At 49.2% G+C, this 25,683-nt stretch overlaps 7 protein-coding genes across 7 annotated transcripts; 4 read left to right on the plus strand and 3 right to left on the minus strand.

The window, feature by feature from the left end:
• Window positions 1–66: 66 nt before the first annotated feature.
• On the minus strand, window positions 67–1,517 carry PG997_005213 (uncharacterized protein; the record flags this gene model as incomplete). The annotated part of the gene is made up of 4 exons (XM_066809528.1): window positions 67–242; window positions 299–794; window positions 848–1,282; window positions 1,443–1,517. The coding sequence occupies 4 exons, from the start codon at window positions 1,515–1,517 to the stop codon at window positions 67–69; spliced, it is 1,182 nt and encodes a 393-aa protein (XP_066673146.1).
• Window positions 1,518–2,128: 611 nt separating this feature from the next.
• On the plus strand, window positions 2,129–3,295 carry PG997_005214 (MIND complex subunit MTW1; the record flags this gene model as incomplete). The annotated part of the gene is made up of 2 exons (XM_066809529.1): window positions 2,129–2,161; window positions 2,279–3,295. 2 exons carry the CDS (start codon window positions 2,129–2,131, stop codon window positions 3,293–3,295), a joined length of 1,050 nt encoding a protein of 349 aa, XP_066673147.1.
• An 858-nt stretch (window positions 3,296–4,153) lies between these two features.
• On the plus strand, window positions 4,154–6,061 carry PG997_005215 (cytochrome P450 3A13; the record flags this gene model as incomplete). The annotated part of the gene is made up of 8 exons (XM_066809530.1): window positions 4,154–4,500; window positions 4,572–4,602; window positions 4,674–4,847; window positions 4,900–4,915; window positions 4,963–5,088; window positions 5,142–5,242; window positions 5,292–5,780; window positions 5,876–6,061. Coding segments are annotated over 8 exons (1,470 nt in total), but the record flags the coding sequence as incomplete, so codon positions are not given.
• Window positions 6,062–6,385: 324 nt separating this feature from the next.
• Window positions 6,386–7,111, minus strand: PG997_005216 (uncharacterized protein; the record flags this gene model as incomplete). Its single annotated transcript, XM_066809531.1, has 2 exons — window positions 6,386–6,746; window positions 6,879–7,111. The coding sequence occupies 2 exons, from the start codon at window positions 7,109–7,111 to the stop codon at window positions 6,386–6,388; spliced, it is 594 nt and encodes a 197-aa protein (XP_066673149.1).
• Window positions 7,112–8,211: 1,100 nt separating this feature from the next.
• On the minus strand, window positions 8,212–10,896 carry PG997_005217 (ubiquitin ligase subunit; the record flags this gene model as incomplete). The annotated part of the gene is made up of 2 exons (XM_066809532.1): window positions 8,212–8,269; window positions 8,342–10,896. 2 exons carry the CDS (start codon window positions 10,894–10,896, stop codon window positions 8,212–8,214), a joined length of 2,613 nt encoding a protein of 870 aa, XP_066673150.1.
• A 5,336-nt stretch (window positions 10,897–16,232) lies between these two features.
• PG997_005218 (uncharacterized protein) lies at window positions 16,233–16,946 on the plus strand (the record flags this gene model as incomplete). The annotated part of the gene is made up of 3 exons (XM_066809533.1): window positions 16,233–16,380; window positions 16,434–16,699; window positions 16,770–16,946. The coding sequence occupies 3 exons, from the start codon at window positions 16,233–16,235 to the stop codon at window positions 16,944–16,946; spliced, it is 591 nt and encodes a 196-aa protein (XP_066673151.1).
• Window positions 16,947–18,565: 1,619 nt separating this feature from the next.
• On the plus strand, window positions 18,566–23,817 carry PG997_005219 (Metal resistance protein YCF1; the record flags this gene model as incomplete). The annotated part of the gene is made up of 5 exons (XM_066809534.1): window positions 18,566–18,880; window positions 18,963–19,769; window positions 19,835–22,961; window positions 23,112–23,180; window positions 23,492–23,817. The coding sequence occupies 5 exons, from the start codon at window positions 18,566–18,568 to the stop codon at window positions 23,815–23,817; spliced, it is 4,644 nt and encodes a 1,547-aa protein (XP_066673152.1).
• Between the last annotated feature and the right edge of the window lie 1,866 nt (window positions 23,818–25,683).

The raw sequence follows: 25,683 nt of genomic DNA on the forward strand, positions 1-25,683 counted from the left end.
AAGGCCCCCCTTTTCTATAGTGAGCACTATTCTTTGACAATAGAAGCTCCAAGTTGCCCCTTTAGACTAAAACTTGGGCCTCGTGCTCAACGGTACAGGCGGAGGTGCATCGTCCTCGTCGACGGAGGGTTGAATTTGCCGCTGCGGTGGTGGCGGCGGCAACACCGCGGGCTTCTTCTTGGGCGGTGGCGGTGGCGGCGCCGGCTTCTTCTTGGCCACGGCGGCACTCAGGAGCTGCTGAGCTGGCCCATCATCCCTCCTGCCCCGTTTCCTGGCCCGGCCGTCGTTTGCGCTGTACTTTGACTCTTGTTATTGATCCCGGCCGATTCCTGCTGTTGAGTACCAGCACCAGCGCCAGCGGCGGCCGGGGCCACGACCCCGAATTTTTGCCCTAGACTGTTGGCCGTCCGCATCCCGCTCGCGACCTGGTCGCCGTGCCGCTGCCGGAAGTTGTTGGCCGTGCCGGCCGCGGTGCGGGCTTCGGAGAAGGAGACGGAGGACGGGTTCTTGTGGAAGTTGGAGGCGGTGCGGAGGGCGGCTTGTTTCTCGGCCCAGGTGGTGCCTTGGCTTACCGAGCCGGTCGTCTTTGCTGGTGCTTCCGCCGTAGGAGTCGTGGCAGTATTGTTGGCGGTAGGGGAAGAAGAGGAACCGCCGCCGCTGCCGAGTCGCGAGAAGCGGGCGGACAGGTCGTTCATGTGGGAGGAGGCCTTGCTGCTGAAGCTGCTGCTGCTGGGGATCCGGTTCGCGCAGGTGGGGGCGGCGGCGTGGTGGCGGAGGAGGAGGATTTGCTGCCGCTGCCTATGCCGAACCCGGGGACGGAGATGCCGGCTTGGCTTAGTCTGCTGACGGCGCCTTGGTTCAGGTTGCCGGAGGAGGCGGATGGGAGTTGGGCATGGACTGGTGATTGGGCGCGGTTAACGGGAGAGCTGGTACCCGAGCGCGGGGGTAGTCGAGGAGGGAGTGACGGGGGAGCAGCAGAACCGCCCCGGGATGGCGGTAGTGGCGGTGGTGCTCTCCCTACCGGGGGTGGCGTCTGGCCATCGCCTCTTCGGCTCGGCGGGGGTGGCAAGTGCGAAGTAGATAGCCCCGTGGTGTTTACTCTATACGGCTTCGGTGGTGAAACCGGTTCGTCCACTCCTTCATCCTGCTGTTGCTGGGTTTGGTATGCCGACCCCGGCCGCGGTGGTGGAGGCTTGCCAGACGCCGTCGTCGTCGTCGAGTAGGGCACCGACGGCGGTGGAGCTACTGTTCGTTTCGGGGGGTGGTGCGAAGGTTGACGGGTCTTTGAGGGAGGTTATCGGCATCGCCTCATGGTTGGCGGACCGGGAGGCCGGTTGGTCCCCGCCGCGACCCAGGAGCCCGGACTGTTCGATACATCATATAAAAGTCAGCAGTGTAATGTAGGAGGTGTTTGCTGCAGGAGCCGGGGTAAGACGACGTACGACCTGGCCTCTTAAGGTGGTCCCCTCCTTTTCGGGATGCCACCCTTTCTTCACGATACCTTTCCAGTCCGACATGGTCAAGGGAAAAAAAGAAAAGCAAGGGTTATTCTCTGCAGAACCTAGGCATGGAGGTTTGGATTGTAAGTGCTGAAGACGTTAGGACTTGAGGAATACACATTGATCTCGAGATACGCAAGCTTTAGCTACTATGTACCTAAGCAACTCACCGACTGACTGACTCGGTGTATGTATTTTATCAAGCTCGAAATTAAATTGACTTGCCTATCAATAAAACGAATTCACCCTACCCATATGCAGAGGGATGACGTATCACTACTAGTACTTGGCTAAGCCACATGCCACATGCCAAAAGAGCCGCCCACCTGAACTTCTGTTTGAAGTGTCAGCCAGACAGCGGCAAGCGGGAGCGGCGGTACAGGTTCCAATCAATGCTTACAGGGGTTTTCCAGGGAGCGCTCCTTAGCGACGGGGACCCCTCCCTGGAGCTAGAACCAAATATTGACATTTTAGCAAGCTGAGCTCTGCCAGCAAACCCGCGGAACCCGCTAATTAATTGCTGTCACACCATTCAATCAATTGAATCAATCGCGATCTTCAGATCAAGACGCGTTATTCGGTCAAGTCATCACCCGATCGCGAAGCAACATTTCCTGAAACATGCCACCATGGCGGCGACGGCCACCTCAGATACCCAGCTCGTAACTGAGCATTTCGGCTACCCCCTGTGGTAAGCAATTGGCTATTGACCATGTTGTTTGCTCTGCGCCTAGAGGTTGCTGCGACGTTCCATTGCTAACGGGCGCAAAACCCTTCAGTCTCTTATCGACGACATCATCAACAGTATCAACATCCTCGCCGAGCGCGCCCTCAACTCGGTCGAACAAGGTCTCTTAAACCTCCCGCCCGCGACACTGGGCTTCAAGCCCGTCAAGGCGAAGAAGGGACAACCGGCGCAGCCCGCGCTGGACCCGGAGGAGTACGCCGACCAGGCCAAGACGGAGATCGAGTCGGGCACCCACCAGCTCGAGACGCTGCTGTGCACCAATATCGACCGCAACTTCGACAAGCTCGAGCTTTACGTGCTGCGCAACATTTTCAGCGTCAAGCCGCCGGATCTGCGAAACTACATCCGCCTCAGCCACTACGATGGGCTCGATTTCTCGTCGATACCGTCTGCGGCAGAAGCGGCGGCAGAAGCAGACGGACAGCAACAGCTTGCCAACGGCGACAAACCGACGCTAGAGTCGATTGGCCAGTTACGGAAGAAACTGCGTGAGAGTATGCGCCTCAATGCATTATTGCACGCCGAGCAGGAGCGGAATGCGCGCCTCGTGTCGGATCTTCGCGGTCTCCTGGGCATGCATGGCGACGTCAAGACAGAGGAAACGAACAGCAGCCAGGAGCCGTCGGAACCTGCGCCCCTGGCCTTCTTACACCAAAAGGTCGGCTCCCTGAAGGCTGCCGGCCCGGATACACCCCTGAGCACGACGACGGCCTTCACGCTGTCGCAGCTGCAGGCGCTGCGTGCGCTGTCTACGTCATTGCGCACCATGGCCCCCGATCTCGCACCGACGCCAAACTCAGAGGCGGAAGGGGCCAATGGCGACGATGATACCGCCCGGAAGACCTGGCGCCGCGAGAGAGTCAACTACGTGGAGAGCGCGACGCGGCGGCACCTGGAGCACGTGCAGGGCCTGGAGTTGGGCAAGGACGGCGAGGTGCGGGATGGAGAGTGGCAGGGCGAGGGCAGGAAGCTCGCCATGGGCGAAGTGGAGGGGTTTGGAGAGTATGGTGGCTCTCCTGGACGGGGAGTCTGGCCCTCCTGCAGCTAACTCGAAGGGAGGAAGCCCACAGGAGGAAGAGGACGAAGCTATGGATGAATCATAAATATCCAAGTGGCGCGACAAGGCCGGGATTATCTCTCTGGGCTTTCTTACCTGGAAATTCGACGATGTTACGGTCAGGTTTTTCAAAGACTACAAGGCAGGCGTTAAGGAGTCAATAGGGATTTGTCTGCAAACTGCAGCTGTCAGGATGAGTTTGCCTACTTATATACCATCATAAACCGGTCGGCGTGTGAACCATCAAATGGTTCTTATATACACGTTCGCGCGCTCCCTATCTCATAGCTTCGACTGTTACTTCCAGATTCATTGGTCGGTAAGCGAATGCTTGGGATTCTCAGTTAGAGCAGACACATTCTGTGCGGGTTGTTTTCTAGCTTATCACTGCGGACGTTCATGGGAAATGAAAGAATGCCTACTTGATGACACTGAACCAGCCCGGCCAAGTTCTGTCCGTATCTCGGCTTGACGAAATATACACGATACCCTATCTATGCTGCGTTGGAGGAGGAGGCGCCGAAATACCCGACCCCACTACCCCACACCTCCCCATCAAGTACAATCCATACTATTAGTAAACTATCGCGATAAGCCAAGGGTCTTGACTGCCCCGGCTTCGGCTGAGTAGTGACAAGTTCATATGCAGACCCGAAAGCCGGGCCATTCTGAGAATACTGGATACAGTAAGAAACCGGTTTGGTCAAGAACACACTTCGACTTCCTTTGCCTTATCAGTTACAACCATATACCAGCCCCTCGAGGGACCCAAACTCCTCCCTTCTATTCCAAGGCGAGCACATTTATATATATACCTGTTTAGCAGTTCCAAGAACTACTCGCTCGCAGGCCGGACAACACAACAGCATGATACTCTTCAGTCCCGCCATCGCGGGCTGCGTCTTCCTTGCATTCACCGTATCCTATATATGGGTGTGTCTGACATCACCCTTGCGCAAGGTCCCGGGCCCGCGCCTGTCGCTCTTCACCTCGTGGGTTCTTAAGTGGCATGAGTTCCACGCCCATCGAACCCAATATACTCATCGGCTGCACCTGCGGTACGGGCCCGTGGTGCGGATCGCGCCCAATGAGGTCGCCTTCGCGTCCGCCGAGGGCGTCAAGGAGATCTACGGCTCGGGAGGCAGCGGCTACGATAAGACGGAGTTCTACAACTTGTTCCAGGTGTACGGGAGGAGGTGAGTGAAGAGTCAAAGCCTGGGGCTACAAGAAAGATATATGAACTAACTCTTTTTGCTTTCTTCTATAGGACCATGTTCAGCACTCTGAACAAGCAAGATGTAAGTCTGGGAGGGCAAAAGACGTGGTATGAGAAAGTAGTTTCTTTAATAACCGTTGCATATGTACACAGCACGCCAAGAGGAAGCGAGTTCTGGCGGATCGCTACACGAACACAAATATTCTGCGTTCTGCTTCCCTGGACGGGATCAAGGAGCGCTCCAAGAGATTCGTCGACCGATGCTCCAAGTCGCTAGGTGGTAGTATCGACCTTTTTGTGAGTACCCCTTTTTACCTCATACGACGTGTCTGTCCGTGATAACGAAGCTAATTAAATAACCCCTGGACCAGATTTGTAGGTAACATTAGGAGGAGGTACGACTCACTTAACACCTGCTTATACTGATATCCATTCATCCCAGGCCTCCATGATTATGCGTTTGACTGTGTCAGCCATCATCTCTTCCACCCTTACGGGTCCGATTCGCTTCGGGACGAGGAAGACGAGAAGATCATGCTGCAGGTCGCTTTCGATGATAGCCTTCAAAGTTCGTCACTCCATGCCTACCATAATAATGATATGTATTGACATCCCGAACAGACCGTCTTCTGTCTTACTACAATCCCGGACTTCACGCTGTAGTAAAGAACATCCTGGAGCTCTTCTCCAAACCTAGGGAGACCCCCTTGGCGGACAATCTGGTTCTGTCCGCCACCTCGAAATCGGACCCCTCGAGTTCACCTTGCTCAGCCGGATGCAGGACAAGAACTACGATCTGGAGCAGCTGGACATGGCCGCGGAATGCACCGACCACATGGCCGCTGGTATCGATACGACCGGAGACGCTCTCTGCTTCCTGATGTGGAGATCTCCCAGCCCAGATCAGCACACGTCCAGAAACGGCTACAGGAAGAAATCCGGTCCGCTGACCCGTCCACGCCCTTCGACAAGCTGCCGTACCTGGACGCCGTCGTCATGGAGGGGCTACGCTGTTTCCCCGCCATCCCCATGTCGCTGCCCCGTTATGTGCCCGATGGCGGCCGCACCATCGACGGCTACTACGTCCCCGGGGGCGCCATCGTCAGCGCGCAGGCGTACTCGACGCACCGTATCGACCGGGGCGTGTTCCCGGAGCCCGAACGGTTCAATCCGGATCGCTGGCTTGAAGAGACGGGCGATCTGGAGAGGAAGCGGCTGTTCTTTGCATTCGCTAGCGGTGGGGGGGTGTATTGGGAAGCAGTAAGCTTTCTATTTTTCTTTCTTTCCCTTTTCCCCCTCGTATCAAACCATCCCATGGCCCCCTTTTATTGAAATTTGGCTAACGACTGAAACAGTCTGGCGCTGGCGGAGATGAAGACTTTGTTGATCGATGTATACTCCCGATACTCGACTATACCGGAAGAATCGATGACAGATGGGGATATGGAGATGTCGGATCAGTTGATTTCCTCGCAGCCCAGGGGCCAGAAATGCTGGATGAAGATTGTTTCGCTTGGGGATACATCATGAGGAACCAGTGAACTATCCATCAGACGCATATCCTTTCAAGGCATTTGGCCGAAGACAATCTGGTAGAGAAAAGTCTCTGTGAACACGGTATTACTCCTATGTTTACCAACGTTTAAGTATCGAATTATAAATGAACAACAAATGAACACACACGATACAGAAGCATAAGTAGTGAGTAAGAAAGAAGTAACTTTTGATTCGTTCATTCATTCGTCAGGGGATATTGATATTACCCCATCATTTTTACACTATTGATACACAGCGACGAGCCGCCACTATTGACAGTAAGACAGACACTAGGTCCATTTTGAAACCCAGCCTTCCTTCCATCCATCTTAGTACCCCTCCGACTCCCGCGAAGCCTGCGTCACGCTCCCGGGCGCCACGTTGCCCTCGGCAGAAATGGAATCCGGCACCGACTCGGGCGTGTAGTATTCCGAGCCCTTGAACTGGCCCTTGTGGCGCATCTTGCTGTCGCTGGCCACGTTCGCGCCCGCCGCCTCCCGGCCCGCCTCCAAGGCGCTGCCGCGGTCGCCGTGGCCGACCTCGCGGAAGGCGTCGCCACCCTCAGAGGGTCGCGGGGCTTGGCTCGAGCCCACTTCGTTGGCGTTGTCGTAGCCGCCCAGGTCCCGCTGCTGGCGCTCGAACTTTTGCTCGGGGCCGCCTTGGCCTTCGAAGTGCTCGCCTCTGGTTTGGCTGTGTTTGCTATGTTAGTCTTCTGTCTTGCTGTGCATACATCTCCCGGTGCATAGAGTTCCATGGAAAGGGGAGACAGGGAAAAAAGAGGAAGAAAAGGAAGAAAGAAGCTTACCGTCCACGAGCGTCCACCTCACCCCCTCCTCGGGCGGGATCCGCTTGTTGTAGCCGCGGTTCGTGCTCAGGTCCGCGTCGTAGCGGACCTCGGCGCCGGGGAACTTGTTCTCGACGCGGGTGTCGACGCCGGCCTCGTCGTTGACGCTCGTCTTGCCGTGGCCCGTCTTGGCCTCGTACGTGTTCAGGTCGCGCTCCGCCTGCTCGGCGACGTTGCGCCAGTGCTGTTGGGTGTTTCCTGGGGCGGCCATTTTTGTCTGTGTGTGGTTGGTCGTGTTTGTGTGCGTGTAAGATGTGGTTGTGATTGTGTGTTTGCGGTGTGGTCTGATACGAGGAAGGTATCACGAGTAGATTTGTTCGAGTTGATGTGTTGGTAGATTGTATTGATGAATTGATAGATTATTTTTCTGCTTCCATCGCGGACATCCAGCGAGTATATATCTTCAGCTCTGGCATACCCATCCCTCCTTCTCCGACTCAAGATACCCGACGTCACCAGCACCTCCAGCCCTTTCCTTCCCCTTCAGCCCCTCCCCGAGAGATCTCTGACGTTGCCATGAAATCATAGCCGGCCCTCATCCATCGTCCAAGTGGAAATGAGCTGACGGGAGGAGCGGATGAGTGAGATTGTCTAGCTGCTTCAACGGAGGGGGTCTTTTGGAGAAAGGCTGGAGGAAAATGGCCTATGTGTGCCTATCAGTAGAGTATCAAACAGAGTTTATGACTTCATACACGAAGCTTTTGCTCCGACGGGCCTTCTGACGGGCCTTCTGATCTTCACTCACCGTTGGTGGGAACACCCCCGCCAGCTATCTATCTGCATTCCCATAATTCGATGAATGCTGGCGCGACTCCACTTGGAATGGCAACTAAGGATCGGCAATCGATTCATACTTGATGCTTGGCGTTCATCACGATCCCAAATCCCAGAGCCGATCGCATCAATGAATCCTTATTCGAATATTGGGGAATACCTTGATGGAATTGAAAAATTCTGCGGCATTACAAGATTACATCACAGGTTCCCTTGAGTGCATGAGATTATCGCGAAGAGTTGACATGTATCGTCTCGTTGTGCAACTTCTTCCATATGTGTTGTCGAAGCCCACCCCCTTACTCTCAGAGTCCAAGAGACAGACCAACTATCGATTCTGAACATGACATGCGACATTGATAACCGTTGTCTTGCAGGCAACTCTAGGCACAACCAAGGCCAGTAAGCCAATTCGCCTCAACAAGGCAATGAGCGTGACGTTGTTGTTTGTACGCTGGCCAGGAATGTCTTCGCTGTTGGTCTTACGATATCTACACCACGATTACTCTCAATACCAAAGTTACACACACACCAAGTCTACGCCAGATAGGTGTAAGAGCCACCTTCTCTCTCGAGATAGTCCTTCTCGATGAGCCTGCAAATCATCATGTTAGCCATTGCATCGTGTAAACCAGAAAAAGGGGCAATAGTTGTAGCAAAAACATACTTCTCGATGTTCTTCTTTATCTCCGTCGTGTCCACCGCACCTCGACTCTTGGTCTGGTTAATCACCTCCGCCACCAGGTTCGCGTGCGTCATCGTCTTGCGGCTCTTCATGATCCGTACGATGGCCGCCTGCGTCTCAAACTGCCGGTCCGCCGCGACCCGCTTGTGCGTGTCCTGGTTCTCTTCTTTCGTCTCCTTCAGCTGCACCTGGTTGATCTTGACCCGGTACTTGGGGTCCGCGAACCCCTTGTTCACTGTGAACGTGTCCGTCTCGCTCACGTCCCGGCCCTTGGGGTGCTTCGCCAGCACCCGCGCCTTGCCGCACGCCAGCGACTGCAGCGTCCGCTTGAGGTCTTGCTCGTTCAGGCCCGTCGCTTCCGCGATCTGGGTAAAGGACAGAACCTCGTCGGGCTTGCCCTCGATCTGGTTGAACAGCTCCAACACGACAGCTTGGTATGCGCTGACGAGCAGCTCCTTGGGGCCCTTGTTGAAGCGTGCCTTGACGACACAGTGCGCCAAAGAATGTTTCCATGTTAGACGCCTGCCTGTGTGCTTCCCGATGTAATACTTCTCAAAAGTCTCTATCTGTTTCGCGGCTTCATCGGGAAGACGAAGCTGTGTGTCAGGGTAGGTCGGCCATGCCGCCGCAGACAGAATGCTGACGGTAAGATCAACACTGCTCTTATCCCGCCCGGTGTTCTCGAGCCACGACTTGTAGGAAGCCATCTCGTCGCGGGCCAGCTCTTGGTCCTTGAACATTTGCTCGAGATTGTGGGTGAAACTGGAACCGCACTCGCTCTTGAGCTTGGTGAGCATGCTCCTCTCCGCATCAGCGCTGGCACTGCGACTCATCAGCAGACGCCGCGCCAGGTCTTGCTTGTAGAATGCCTCGAAGACATCCTTGCCCTCGATGAATCTGAACAACTCTAGTGCTTGGTCTAGTTGTCTGTCCAGCTCGGCGTCTTCATCGCCAGTGCTTGCCTGGCCGCTCCGTTCGGCCTCAGCACGGTCCTTGTTGTCTGACAAGAGCGATTTTGGAATGGTCTTGAGACCGCCGCGTAGTAACATGTCGATATACTTCGCAATCATCTCGCCGACCTTTGATGTACCGGTTTTCCAAGACGACAGAATCTTCTTGTCGTTGATGAAGTTACCAAAGGCCTCTCTCAGCCCATACGTGAAGTCGTCGTCCTGATTAAACGCATCCCGGATCATGACGTCCAACGCTCTCCGGAATTCGAGTAGTCGCACCACCATCTCATCTCCGCGTGAAGTATCATTGACGATAGAAGAGCCCGTATTTTTGATGTAATCTTCCCAGGGCTCCTTCAAACTCTTCTGGATGCTGGAAAGGCGCAGAAGATCGTACAATGCTTTCATAGAATCGATGGCATTTTCATCTATGAGCTTCCCAACGCTGCCACTGTCCAAGAGCTTTTCAGAGTAGTCTTCGATGAGAATCTCGTGGGCCTTGTCCATGAGTTGCCTCTTCGTCGTGCTGTCAAAGTTGTAGGCGTTGCATCGGTGGTCTTCGGCCTCCAGTAACCGCTCGCACGCCATGATATACGACTTCAGGGACGCGGTGCTCCTCTCCTCGGCAAATTCCTTGAAGTAGCTTTCCGATGTGTCCAGGAAGCGCGGCTCAAAGGACTTGCCATAGATGTTGAGGACATTCAGCATGGAAATAGACTCCTTCAGCAGAGCAGCATCAAATAGTTGATCTCCCCTCCGGTCCAAGTCCACCAACTCACACATGCCCTGCAAGACCATAGGTCCAATCTTCGAATTGACAAATACCATCCTTCTGAACAGTTGAATCGCTAGGTCGTTAAACTGCGGGAACTCTTTCGAGCTCAGAAGGAACGACCTGTCCAGATAGCTGAACGTCGAGCGGATGGTTGCCGATTGGAGATTCCATACCACCCAATGCTTGTGTACACTCCGCAGCGCCTCGATGTTCGAGGAGCCGGCGCCAGCTCTGATCGAGTTGGACAGGGTCCCGTTGAGGTAGTTTTCACAATGCTCACGCAACACCTCGTAGAGCTTCTTAGACTCGCCATACCGGCAGATGTCCTCAACGCCCCGGTACAGCTTCGCATAAGGCTGCACCGGTTGCTGGCGGGCGAAGATGGCCTGCACGGCGGCGTCCAGCTCGCTCCATGTCTTGTTATAGTACTCTTCGAGGTCGTTGGTGCGGTTCACGGTGCGCAGGTTCTTGATGACGAGCTTGCGAACGCCATCCTGCGGGCGGATGGCGGAGCGCGGCTTCGTCAGGTCGACGATCTCCGGCCGTTTGCCCAGTAGCTTGCTCATCCTCTGGGAATCGGTCGCCGTCGTCGGGGCGGCGGCGGCGGGGTTACTGCCTTGCCGGGCGCGTTTAGCGTCTTGTTCGGATCCGCGGGCGTCGGACTGTCGTCGCTTGTATGCCAGAGCGCCCGATGATGAGGAGGACGATGCGTTGTTGTGGTTGCTGCTGCTCTGCGCCCCGAAACCACCGTTCGTCAACAATCCGTGCAGTGGCGAGCTGGAGGAGTGGTCTGGTAGTGGCGGCGGCATTGACCCTCAAAAGAGATCATGCAACTACGTGTTACATGAATGTCGGTGTGGACAAAGGGCGCGGCCGGGGGAGAAGCTTTCGATTAAATGGGGGTACGTTGGAATTGATTCGTGAATGTCGTCCTAAAATCGTCAGGCGCGCTCTTGGAAACTGCAACTCTGCCCTGCGGCGTTGTAGTGATTGAAGCTCTATCCGGGGCTGACGTTGGGTGATGGATATCCATGATCTAATCACTAATCAGGCGCTGGCGGGCCGGGGCGTTTACGCCATTTAGGTCCTGTTAAGTCCGAACATTAAATTACAGACACCGCTCATCCGAACCTGATCTACCCCCCACTAACTACCTCTTTTTTAACGCGTCGTATATAGCACATTATATTTAAATATTTAATTAATTAATTAAAATGTTATTTATTAAATTATTTTATAGTAAATAAAAGTTTACGTAAGCTCGCCGTCGTTATTAATATAAATAAAACTATTATTTAAGAGATTAAGCGAACTTTTATTAAATAATAACACTTAAAAAACGAAATTTAAACCGTAATTACTTTAAGTTATAATAAAAGTTTATTATTAATATTTATAAAAGAAACTGAAAAGTTAATTATAAAGAATTATAGAAATCTATTTATTTTTATTTATTTATTAATATTATATAATAAAAGATTATAATAACGTGGTTTACTAGTAAGCGGGATATATTATATACCGGGACATTTTTTCCACTTTTCGATACTTTTATATAGGTTTATTTAATTATAACGCGCTTTATTAATTAAATTTACTCGCTATTCGATTCGCTACTCGATTTTATATCCTTTTTACATGTTCGCGCATTATGGCCTGTTTCGCCGCAGATCTTACAGCGCCTGCCGCCCGTCGCGCGCCTCTTTAATAAACTATTATTTTCGCCTTTATTAATCGCTGGCCGCTTCCCTTTTACTTTCTCGTCTTATAGCTTTCGAGATTCCTTAATTATAAGGGCTTTTTTAAGCTAGACTCGCGACTTTTTAGCTCTTCGGCGCTTCGAAAAAGCTAAATTAGCTTTTTATAATATACGTATTTAATCTTTTATAAAGGTTATTTTATATACGACTATATATATACTTTTCGTTATTTAGTTTACCGCTTTTAAAATTAGCGTTAAAAAGCTTCCTTAATAGGTAAACACTTTTTTTTTAATAAAAAAGAGTGCTTAATTATCTATTAAGGGTTAAACAGCGTTTAAGGGTCATAGGTGCTGGCCGTCCCCGGACGCGACGGGCTAGGTGTAAATATCCGGAGACGCACATCCAGCTTATTAATTACTTTATTAAGGTTATAAGGTATTAAATTAAATGCGTTAAATTTAAATTTAATATTAATTTCCGTAAAAACAGTAAAATACGCGGCTTTAAACGCGATAAAAAACTCGAGCTTCGTAATATAATTAATCGAGGTTTTAATAAATAGCTCGATTTTTTCGAATACGCGCGCTTTAAAGGCGAATAAAGTGCTATATCTAATAGCTAGAGTAGATAAAAAAAGTAAGGAGGTATACTAAGCGTAATAATGCCGTTATTTTTATAATATACCTCGAATTCGGCCGAAATATAACTCTCGTGGCCGTCGAGGATTAAAAAATAATATAAACCTTTCGTTCGCGACTTAGTATATTTATCGAAATGCTTAATCTAGTTTAAGCTTGTTTTATTATTTATTTAATTATTCGAAATCGGTTTAATTACTTAATTACCCGGTAAGTCGCATTCGATAGCTTAGTTCGCTAGGTAATATTAGCTTTAAACGATTAAAAACGGCGGGATGCACTAGCTTTACGAATTAATGTATTTAATCGCCGTCGACTATTCTCGATTACTAGGCTGGACCGATTTCGTTTTTCTACGCCGATCGGCGCGTATTACGATAAGGGTTAACCCGATTATACTTATTATAAAGCCGGTCTCATCGAAATTATATATATCTTTATTAACGATGCCGTATTTAACTTTAATATTCGCGATTAGTTTAAATTAACCGGAAATAACGTTTGAATCTTTATAAAAGGCCCTTTAATAATTATATCGACGATTTATTTTAGTTTTAAAGTTTAAATTACGGTTAATAAATCGCTTAACCTAGTGCTTATCGACGCGTTCGCCGCCGCGCGACGCGGTAAAGAGATTAGCTATATTTTTACACTAGCTATATTAAGAGGTATCCTTCGAATATTTAAATTAATTATATAATTATAAAACACCTCCTTTTTAATCGGATTTAATTTTTATTAAAAGTGTCCAATTTCGCGTTGTAAAAGTCGGCCGTAAAGTCGGTAGTTTAAAAAAATTCGTGGGACATTAAAAGCTTTCGCAGTAGCTCTTTAACTAATATACTTTACGGGGTTTCGCGTCGCTTAAATCACTAAATCGATCCGTTTTTTTAATAAAGGATTAAGCATTATAATTATAGAATTAAAACATATTAAAATTTAAAAAGTATAGTCGGTCGGAAAAGTGTCCCGGTATATAATATATCCCGCTTATTAATAAACCACGTTATATTAATTAACGTTAATTTAATACGAAAACGTATTATTAAAGTATTATTAAATATATATTAAATTATTATTTTTAAGAGGTGAATTAAATTTAAATAAACGGTTTTTATATAACGATACCGCGTAAAGAGTATAGTTTAAGCTATTTATATTAATATAGTTTAATTAACATTATTATTAATAACTTTTAAACGTATTTTTTATATTTAAAAACATTTAAATAAGTTTTATAAGCTTTAAAACGTAATGTATAATAAAATTTCATTTATATAATTATAATATCTTTTTAAGTAATATATATAAAAAAGTGTAAGTTTATTTAGCTTAATAAAGATATTAAATTAATCCGTGTAAATAAACGAGCGAGTAAAAGCATTAAATTATTTTAAGTTTTATTACTTAATTTTTATAATACCTTTAACGTGGTTTACTATTAAACGGGCTATATTATTAAGCGGGCTATTTTTTTTATACTTTATTATTTTTATATAAGTTAATTTAATTATAACGCTTTAAATTAATTAAAATTACTCGCTATCGGAATCGCTACTTAATTCTACGTCCTTTTCACATATTCGCGCATTATAACCTGTCTCGCCGCAGATACCGCAGCGCCTTCCACCGGTCGCCCTCCGCTTCGACGGACCCCCTGTTTTACCCTCATCAGTCGCTCGACGCTTCCTTTTTGCCTTTTCGTCCTGTAGCTCTTGTGATTCCTGTATAGTAAGGGCCCCTTTAAGTTAGACACGTGACTTTTTAGCTCTCCGGCGCTTCGAAAGTATTAAATTAACCTTTTTTAATATATATATTCGATCGCGTATAAAAGTTATTTTATAAGTTATTTTATTTATAGTTTTCGTTATTTAATTTATAATATTTAAAATTAATATCGAGGAGCTTCCTTAATAAATAAAAACTTTATTTTTAATAAAAATAAAGTATTTAATTATTTATTAAAGGTTAAACGGCGTTTAAGGGTTATAAGTATTAGCCGTCCCCGGACGCGACGAGTTAAATATAAGCGTTCGAAGACGTATATTTAATTTATTAATTACCTCGTTCGGGTTATAAAGTATTAAATTAAATACGTTAAATTTAAATTTAATATTATTTTCTATAAAAATAATAAAATACGCAGCTTTAAAGGCGATAAAAAACTTTAGCTTCGTAATAAAATTTATCGACGCCTTAATAAATAGCTCGATTTCTTTTAAATACGCGCGTTTCAACGGCGAATAAAGTGCTATATTTAATAGTTAAAGCAGGTAAAAAAATAAGGAGGTATATTAAGCGTAATAATATGGTTATTTTTATAGTATACCTCGAACTACGCCGAAATATAGCTTTTATAGCTATTAAGGATTAAGAGGCGATAGCGACCCTTTATTCGCGATTTAATATACTTATCGAAGTGTTTAATTTAATTTAAGCTTATCTCGTTATCGGTTTAACCGTTAAAAATCGGTTTAATTACTTAGTCGCTTAGTAAATCTATTTGCGAGCTTAATTCGTAAAATAATATTAGCTTTAAATAATTAAAAACGGCGAGATATATTAACCTTAAAAATTAATACATTTAATAGCTATTAATTATTCCCGATTACTAGGCTAGACCGATTTCGTTTTCTTACGCCGATCGGCGTATATTACGACGAGTGTTAATTCGATTATATTTATTATAAAGCCGGTTTCGTTAAAATTAAAAATATTTTCGTTAAAAATATCGTATTTCGCCTTAATATTCGCAACTAGTTTAAACTAGCCGGAAATAATACTTAAATTTTTATAAAAAGCTTTTTAATAATCGTATCGACGATTTATTCGAGTCTTAAGGTCCGGGTTCCGATCGATAAAGCGCCTAACCTAATGCTTGCCGACGCGGTCGCCGCCGCGCGACGCGGTAAAGAGATTAGCTATATTTCCTATAACACTGAGATTAAGAGGCATCCCTCGGGTATTTAAATTAATTATATAATTACGAAGCACCTCTTTTTTTATTAGATTTAATTTATATCGTAAATGTCGGATTTCGCGTCGTAAAATTCGGCCGTTAATTCGATAATTTAAAGTAGCTCGATAAACGTCGTACACTTTCGCAGTAGCTCGTTCGCTTAAAGGATTTATTAAATTTCGCGTCGCTTAAATTATTAAAATAATTCTATTTTTTTTAAACTAAATCGGCATTATAATTATAAAAATATTACGTGTTAAAATTTAAGTATATTAAAAATTAAAAAAAGTAGCCCGCTTAATAATATAACTCGCTTAATAGTAAACCACGTTAAATATATTTATTATAAACTATAAATTATTTCCTAATAATTCGTAAATAAATACTAAAACCCTATATAAATATTTTATATTGCATTTTATATAGTATAAGAGATTAATAGACTTGTACTAGTGTCGCTTATAGTTATTCTTCCTATCGCATACCTGCTCCGAAGGTATACGTCTCTTGACAACCTGAACAATATTTACTTGACTCTGGAAAGCCAGGAAATCTTTGACAACTGAAGATAGAGATTGATACCAGTGAGAATATACCTGAGCCGCTGCCAATCTATTGCAACATGCATGTAGCTTTGAAGGAAAATCCCAAATGGGCATTTGGCTACTGCCTTCCCTACATCTAGCAGGCACCACCATTCATGACTGACACTGGAATAATCATCATGCCCAAGCTCACTTGGATAGCCTGTGTGTTAATTGCCAAAACCTCAAATGGCAGGTGACTGTTTGGACATACATAACGTCAATAAACCGAATCCAACCCAAGCCGCATTCGTTTACATGATGGAGAGTGATCAAGTCAAGGAGGAGAGTGGCTCGATGCACCAAAGCATATCCATGCCTCATCTACCCGACCCCCCGAAAGATGAGCATGCAGATGCGCCGGCGGACACGCTTCCTGAGCCAGTACCAGGCCCGAGCAAGGGTTCAAGTCATCATTCGTGGCCAGTGTCTCCCCATGCCCTGGCTCGACGTGCTAAACAGGCCTTCTTCATCTCGCCGCTGCCTCTCAAATTGACTCCAAAAGCGGCCAAGACTGCCTTGGACAAGAAGAAGACCCCTCGAACGAAGTGGTCGTCTTTCAAGCAACCGAGATCACCAAGCAGGCCACCGACTCAACCACCAGAAGCGATGCCACCGAGGCAGAACTGGACCACGAACTTCGAATCGAGGAGAGGCGTCGAAGACAGGAGTTCCCAAGACGCTTGTTGACGGCTGTCATCGGAGGGATCTTCGTGATTGTACCCATGGTAAGAAATGTTTATCCACTCCCGCAATGACCAGTTCCGATATGTGGCCTAACGACGGTACACCTCTCAGGTTGTCATGAGTCTCGGCCGGACGATGGCCAAGTGCCTCATCACCGCCACGGTAGCCATCTTGATGTTTGGCTTCACGCTCGCTTGGAGCAGCACCTCGGATGAAGCAAGCATCTTCATCGCCACTGCGGGCTATGCGGCGTTCCTAGCAGTTTTTGTGGCCGTTGGAAACGACTAGAGATGGAAGGACTATATGTGGCATAGAATTGCTTATGAGAAACGGTGCCTCTGAATAGTATAGCCCGAAACGTTTTACGCAACTCTTGGAAGATTAGGTATACAGATTGAGCTTTAAGATGATTCCAAATTCATAAAATAGTCTACCAAGCCTTAGTTTGTTGGCCTTCCTTTCCATGAGTGTGTGCACATCAACTGCTGATCGAACGGAGTTGAATCAGGGTAGAGCTCTATGCAACATTGCTCTAGTCAGTCTCCGGGATGATAGCTGGATACTGAGACAAACGGTGTGTCCTGTCAGTGACTTGCATTTCTTTCGACCGGTAGTAAGCGGCCCGGATTCGTGGACAGACTGGAGTAAATGCCTCAACATGTGCTCATATCTGATACTTACGCGTGGCTCTTCCACACTAGACTTGCACATCTCTATGTCTTGTCGTGAGCTTTGCGTTCCAGCTTGCGATTTTCCAATCCGACTTACACCACTTGAAGCTACTGCAGTTACACAAAACTGCCCCGCGCCGAGGAGACTGGTGACTGGCTCAGCTAGAATAAAGTTGCAGCTCGACTTAGCGGAGTCCCGATGGTGCCCCACCAAACAAATCCATGAGCGCGACTGCTCACAAAAAAGGCGGCCTAGACGGCCGCGCCAATTACGTATGACGGAACTCTAACCCCAGCTCTGTGCCTTTCCAGAACATCAACAATGAGACTTGGATCTGGGTGACGGCCAAGCAGTCAAAGCAGACGTGAGCTTAACCTGACTGTCGGGATTCCATCATCGAACTGGACTAGGTGGAAAAGAACGCATGATAAATATAGTGTACATCATCACTCGCGACATGACTATTGGATAACATAACATCCCTACAGTGGTTGCATAGAACGTGCTTGCATTAGCGATGGGACTCTCAGCTCGGAAGGCAAGGGTCTCCTGTGATAGTATGGGCCCGATAGCGGGCTGTGTCCACCTCGTCGGTCGCGAGAAGGAGTTCGCTAGGTCGAATTGGTGCTGTCATGGACAGCTTCCAGCTCCAAACATGAGCGCGGTCTCCCTCTAATTAATCCCAGCAACTTACTTGTACATGTAATGCCCGGCGACCACGGTAAGTGGGCTTGCCTCGATCGCACTAAAACCCGGACGCGTGAGAAAAGTCGAAGCCTGGGAGAACAGCAGCGCGAAGGTGCTGCAGTGCATTACTAATTCCGAGAAGCCGGAAGAAGCAGCTAGCCGGCGTTAGAGTCAGGGAGGTTCCATCAGCGATCAGTGAGCAGCGAGGCGGGAAAAATAGACCGACAGAACAAATGCACCCTCAGAGCTTGACCTGACCTTGACCTCTCTTTTTGATTGATCAGCAATCCCGTCCCCCGGACTTTAGGTAACCTTACGAATTTCCCACGCGATTGGCAGGATATCGTTGATTGATCCTACTTATCACCACCCACACCACCTTCCCTCCCATCCGGCTTAATTCCTCACATATCATAAGGAAGGGTTGGCTACTTTTCTTTTTAACCTTCGGTTGCGTCAAGTCACCTACCAATTGCGCCATCCGACCTCCCTGTCGTCCTTCTATTATGAGCTTTGCCATCGCCGCCTCTACTTCCTAAACCTCGGTCATGCGATTCGACGGCGACCAGTCGCAACAGGTCCTACACTCGACCGGCTCCTTCACCGGATACCGGCCGCTGCTACAGCTCGGGTCCGGCTACCTCAGCGCGACACAAGAGTTCAAGCAGCCGCTATGCGGCAACGAGGAGGGCTGGGGGCCTATGAGCCCCTTTCGATTTGATTTCACCCCATGCTTCATCGATGTCTGGGTACTGTCCGTCGCCGTCTTTGGCCTCGTATGCGGTCCCCTCGCCCTCTGGTATCTGCTCAGGCAGTCCAAGGCGGTCAACTTGGCCAAGGACTGGCACTTCTGGACTAAGCAGGTACGCTCTTGCTGGCCCCCTTCTACCAGGCGCAAGCAATGTTCAATATGATATGATACTAACTTGCATGTTCCTCTCTTAGAGCACACTAGTCCTCGTAATCGCCGATGTCGTCGCCCAGCTCGCTATTCAGATTGTCAACTTTCCCGGTATATGGTTCGGAGATATTCGGGTCTTGACTACGTTCCTGACACTCCTGTCACTTTTTGTCGTCTTCGCAATACAATGGGTTGAACATGCCCGCGCCCGGAACGCCAATGGTGTGGTTCTGTTCTTCTGGCTGTTTTTGTTGCTTGCATATGCTGTGAAGCTCCGTTCCCTCGTCTCGCAGCAAGTGTACGATTCCAATCTTGCCTATTTCGTGACTTTCGCTGTTGGCGTTGGGCTCTCTCTGGTGGACTTCTTGTTCGAGTGGCTGTGGCCGAAGAGGGCGAGCGCATACGAGGCATTGGTTGATGACGAGGGTGAAGAGTGCCCCGCCGAGTATGCAACCATCTTCTCCCGACTCACCTTCTCCTGGATGACACCTATGATGAAGCATGGCTACAAACAATTCCTCACGGAGGAGGACCTCTGGGGACTCGGGCCCAACGACAAATCTTCAACGACCGGTGACAACTTTGATAAAGCATGGAAGTATGAGCTGCAGCACCGGAAGAAGCCTTCGCTATGGCTGGCCCTGTTCAAGGCATACGGCGGTCCTTATGCTCTAGCGACGGTCTTCAAGGTTTTCAACGACTTGGCGGCCTTCGCCCAGCCGCAGCTTTTGCGCTATCTGATTTCGTTTGTCGAATCATATGGCGATGGAAAGGAACCTCAGCCTGTCGTGAAAGGCGCAGCTATTGCGCTTGCTATGTTTGGCGTCGCCGTGCTACAGACCAGTATGATTGTAAGTCACCTGCCTGCTGAGATGACCTTGATCCCAATAGCCTTTACTGACTGACTTCCTACTAGCATCAATACTTCCAACTTGCATTTGTTACGGGTATGCGTATCAAGTCTGGCCTAGCAGCTGCGATTTACAAGAAGTCTCTGAAATTGTCCAATGAAGGTCGGGCTACCAAGTCGACGGGTGACATCGTGAACTACATGGCTGTTGATGCTCAGCGTTTGCAAGATCTCACCCAGTTTGCGCAGCAAGTATGGTCTGCGCCATTCCAAATCATTCTCTGCATGGTCTCGCTGTACCAGCTTGTCGGCTGGTCCATGCTTGCTGGAATCGGAGTGATGATCATCATGATTCCGATCAATGGCTTCATTGCGAAATACATGAAGACGCTGCAGAAGCAACAGATGAAGAACAAGGATTCCAGAAGCCGCCTGATTGCCGAAATCATCAACAACATGAAGAGCATCAAGCTGTACGCCTGGAGCACTGCCTTCATGAACAAGCTCAACTACGTCCGAAACGACTTGGAACTCAAGAACCTCCGCAAGATCGGTGCCGGCCAGGCTTTTGCCAATTTCACTTGGTCTAGCACCCCGTTCTTGGTATCCTGTTCCACTTTTGCCGTCTTCGTTCTGACCAAGACCACGCCTCTGACCACAGACATCGTCTTCCCGGCCTTGTCCCTCTTCAACCTTCTGACTTTCCCGCTAGCTGTGTTGCCCATGGTGATCACGTCCATTATTGAAGCCTCGGTAGCTGTCGGCCGTTTGACGGAGTTTCTTGCGGCTGAAGAAGTGCAGCCGGACGCCATCGTGTTGTCTCCTGCAGCTGAAGAGCGTGGCGACGAGTCTGTGGTAATTCGGGATGGTACCTTCTCTTGGAACCGACATGAGAGTAAGAGTGTTCTGAGGGATATCTTCTTCACGGCACACAAGGGTGAACTCACCTGCATTGTTGGTAGAGTGGGTATGGGCAAGTCCTCGTTCCTTCAGAGTATCCTGGGTGATCTCTGGAAAGAAAAGGGTCATGTAGAAGTACATGGTAATATTGCATACGTTGCCCAACAGCCCTGGATCATGAACGCCACTGTCAAGGAGAACATCATTTTCGGTCATCGTTATGACTCAAACTTCTACGAAAAGACTGTTAAGGCGTGCGCGCTGCTTGACGATTTCGCTCAACTTCCTGACGGGGATGAAACAGTCGTCGGAGAACGTGGAATTTCTCTAAGTGGTGGCCAAAAGGCACGTGTGGCACTTGCTCGTGCGGTCTACGCCAGAGCTGACATCTATCTGCTTGACGACTGTTTGTCTGCTGTTGACTCGCATGTGGGCAGGCACATCATTGAAAACGTTTTGGGCCCAAAGGGTCTTCTCGCCTCAAAGTGCAGGGTCTTAGCTACTAATGCCATCGCTGTTCTCACGGATGCGGACTACATCGTACAGCTCAAGGATGGCGAGGTTGCCGAGAAGGGCACCTTCCGTCAACTCATGGCTATGAAGGGAGGTATTGCCGACTTGATCAAGACTCTGGGCCAAGAATCGGGTCCTTCATCGCAAAACCATAGCCCGGAGCGTTCCACCGGCAGCGGAAGCTCTACATATGTTGATGAGTCCGCTATCGACAAGGAAGAGGCCGAGGAAGCACAGGAGAATGTACCCGAGCTTGCCCCTATTAAGGCAGGTGGTGGTATTTCGGCTGTGAAAAGACGCACTGGAAGCATGTCCACCTTGCGACGGGCTAGCGCTGCGAGCTTCAAGGGACCTCGTGGAAAGCTCAGTGACGAGGAGGACCCCAGCAGCAAGACGAGACAAAGCAAAGAACACTTGGAACAAGGCAAGGTCAAATGGGACGTGTATCTCGAGTACGCGAAAACCAGCAACGTGGTCGCCGTAGCCATCTACTTGTCTATGCTGGTTGCGGCTCAGAGTGCTCAAATTGGTGGGAGCGTTTGGCTCAAGAACTGGACAGAGCATAACACCAAAGTTGGAGGCAACCAGGACGTCGGCAAATATCTTGGCATCTACTTCGCATTCGGTATCGGCTCTGCGGCTTTGACTGTTGTGCAGACTCTGATCCTCTGGATTTTCTGCTCGATTGAGGCGTCAAGGAAGCTGCACGAGAGAATGGCTACTGCCATCTTCCGATCCCCCATGTCCTTCTTCGATACGACCCCGGCTGGCAGAATCATGAACCGTTTCTCAAGCGACATTTACCGACTCGACGAAGTGCTGGCTCGTACCTTCAACATGCTGTTTGTCAACGGCGCGAGGTCCGCCTTTACCTTGGTCGTGATTTCTGTGGGCACCCCGGCTTTTGTTGCTCTTATCATCCCCCTGAGCTTCATGTACTATTGGATCCAGCGATACTACCTGAGAACATCGCGAGAGCTCAAGCGACTGGACAGTGTTAGCAGGAGTCCCATCTACGCCCACTTCCAGGAGTCGCTCGGAGGCATCAGCACTATCCGGGCGTACCGCCAAGCAGACAGATTCGAGCTCGAGAACGAATGGCGTGTTGACACCAACCTCAAGGCTTACTACCCTTCAATAAGTGCGAACAGGTGGTTGGCTGTACGTTTGGAGTTCATTGGCGCCGTCATCATTCTTGCCGCAGCTGGTTTTGCTATCATCTCCGTCACCAACCATAGCGGTCTGTCGGCAGGCATGGTCGGTTTGGCCATGTCGTATGCTCTTCAGATCACCACCTCGCTCAACTGGATCGTGCGTCAGACAGTCGAGGTGGAAACCAACATTGTGTCTGTGGAGCGTGTGCTCGAATACGCCCGCCTTCCGAGCGAGGCTCCTGAGATTATCCCCCGCCATCGTGCGCCGGTGGCATGGCCAACGGACGGCGCGGTCAAGTTCCACAACTACAGCACCCGCTATCGCGAGGGCCTGGACTTGGTACTCAAGAACATCAAGCTCGACATCAAGTCGCATGAGAAGATTGGTGTGGTCGGGCGTACCGGTGCTGGCAAGTCGTCACTGACGCTGGCATTGTTCCGACTCATAGAGGCAGACTCGGGGCATATCAGCATCGACGAGCTCGATACATCCAAGATTGGACTTCTCGATCTCCGACGACGACTGGCTATTATACCACAGGACGCCGCCCTCTTCGAAGGCACCGTCCGGGACAACTTGGACCCTGGTCATGTTCATGATGACACAGAGCTTTGGAGCGTACTAGGTGAGTGTTACGCGCTGCTTACCCATCCATCCATCATTGATTGCACCGCAGGACGGGAACAGCACATGTTCTCGCGTAAATTTCCTTCCAGCCATTAAGATTCCACAATCACCCTCTAGTAACACTGGCTAATGCAAATATCGCTGGCAGATCATGCACGACTCAAGGACCATGTGTCCTCGATGGAAGGAGGCCTTGAGGCTAAAATCAACGAAGGAGGTAAGTCTTACATTGCAATCATTTCGTTTTCAGCAACTATCATCAGTGCCCATTTCGTGTCACCCATCTCAGAACCTTCTCGGCTATCTGCATCATCAATTGCGAGCGGGCTTCTGCAGTGAGCATCGAATCTGGCAACGTCGGACTTCGTATGGGCAATGACGACACCAGCTTTGACAACATGCCAAGGCTTTCCATGTCGTGTCTTTTTCCATGATGGCCGACACCTGCATTTGGGCGGCAGCACTATTGGACCCTAATCAACTCAGCCGTGAGTGTACCGTCGCTAACCACCGTTTCTTGTCTTACAGGATCCAACCTCTCGCAGGGCCAGCGCCAATTGGTGTCGCTAGCGCGTGCAATGCTGACGCCGTCCAACATCCTTGTGCTGGATGAGGCGACGGCTGCCGTGGACGTTGAGACGGATGCCATGCTGCAGACCACCCTGCGGTCGCCGCTCTTTGCTCACCGAACCATCATCACGGTCGCGCATCGTATTAACACTATCCTTGACAGCGACCGCGTGGTGGTTCTGGACAAGGGTGAGGTGGTCGAGTTTGACACGCCACAGGAGCTCATCAAGCGCAAGGGGGCATTCTACGGATTGGTGAAGCAGGCCGGTCTTGATACAGAATAAGTAACCGAGTCTCACCCACATGCGTCCGAGACATGCATAACGGGCAGCGGGGGACATCAGCCGCCCTGCCGTTGCCGCTGCCCAAAAATAAAACGGAGAAAAAAGAACATATGGTTGCCAAAAACGGCCGCACTGCAGGATCTCTGTTTGTTTTTCAGATGGCGCGTCACGGTCCCTGTTGATCCGAACATACGCCACACAAACTCTATCGCCAGTTCGACCTTACGATGTAATGTGGAAGAGGGGTACAAACTGCCAATGTCTTTCATTCACTCTTGCGCATGGATCGACGAGATCTACATAATGACCAGTTCGTCGGCCAAGGATGGTATGGAAATGGTGTATTTGATGATGTCGAGGTACTTGCAAGTGCACCAGAAGCAGCGGCAGCGAAATGCGAAATGGTCTGGAAGCGTTTGTTTAATTCTTTTTATGGGCGTGCAGACGCGTATTGCATTATTGTACATAGACCATGGAGCACGGCATGCCACTAGAAAGTATAGAGGGGAAAAAAGAACATTAAGGAATAGAGAGAGAAACATGATGCTGATTCATTACAAAGCGTATTGACGTGCTCTTTTTTGCCCCTCCTTTCCCCTTTACGACTTGTGCCTCGTGGCCACGGCAGGACGTATGAAGGGTTCATGGATGAAGGCCTGCCTCCTACGGGAGAGTGACGTGACGTGTGACACCAGTGCTACTATGTATTGTCTACGTAACTAAGTGCTTATGGCGTTTGTTTTTCTTTTTTCTCTTTCACGTACTTCATCGGAGACATTGGCATCCTCTTTTCTTTTTTGTTGGAGATTTATCGAGACGCTGGATGGGATGGCGTGCGCACTTCCCGCGCCCTCGTGTCTCTTTGCGAGTAAAGGGGGTGGGTGGTGGGCAGGTTAGGGCAAGCCAAGCCGAGAGAGAGGCTGAGGAGAGGGAGAGATCTTGGCCAAAGCTGGTTGATCTATTTTGATTATCTGCATATGCGCCGGAGGCGATATATTGAGATTGTGGGTGAGAGAGGGATTCTAGAGCCTTTCTGTCTCTCTCTCGCTAGTCACGAGATGGAGGAAAAAGAAGAAAAGAAGGATGGATGGATGGATGGAAAAAGCCACTGCCCACTCCTATTCTTTTCCCCTCTTCCTTACCCAGTGATACATACATACAACACCCTCCTTTTTCGCTCCTCTTACCTTCGCTCTCCTCTCTCTCGCTCTCGCTCCCGTGCCGTGTGACCCGTTCGGCGCTCGCCGCGACGGTTAGAAGAGGGTATTTGAGGAGATGGCGCAAGAGAGAGTTTGTGTGTTGTCTTTGGCTGTTCTATTGCGCATGCATCATGCGTGTGTATGTCTTGCCTTCGTTTGGAGAATCTTGGCGAGACAGATGGGCAGACGGACAGATGGACAGAACGTGAGGAAGGATCAGGAATTCCGGATACCTGGGAAACCGAACGAAAGGGAGGGACGGGACTGTCATTGAAGGGCTCGCTTGTAATGTTTTGACCTTGGGTTTGCGTTTGCTATTATGTCTTGTCTTCTACCTGCATTGCATATGTAGCATGCTCCCCATCTGGGAAGAGGTCGCCTCCTCGGCGACCTCGAATCTATCTACATACATGAACTCTATATATGTGTGTGGGTGTATATGTTTGTTCGCGTGTGTGGGAGGGACGGGAGGAAGCAGCCAACGATGACAACAACAACAACGATGGCGCCAACGACGCACGGCATCAAATCGTCGCCGACGTGAGGGTTGGCTAGCCCTCTCCTGTTCTTGCTTCTGCCGTCTTTTCTTTTCGCGAATTCTCTAGTGGCGGTCTCTGATTTAACTTGCCTTTTCCTTCTTCTGCTGCTTCGGCTTGCCCTTTCTGTC

The sequence above is a fragment of the Apiospora hydei genome, assembly GCF_038363865.1.
Source record: "Apiospora hydei strain CBS 114990 chromosome Unknown utg000004l_segment0_segment0, whole genome shotgun sequence".
Classification (NCBI taxonomy): domain Eukaryota; kingdom Fungi; phylum Ascomycota; class Sordariomycetes; order Amphisphaeriales; family Apiosporaceae; genus Apiospora; species Apiospora hydei.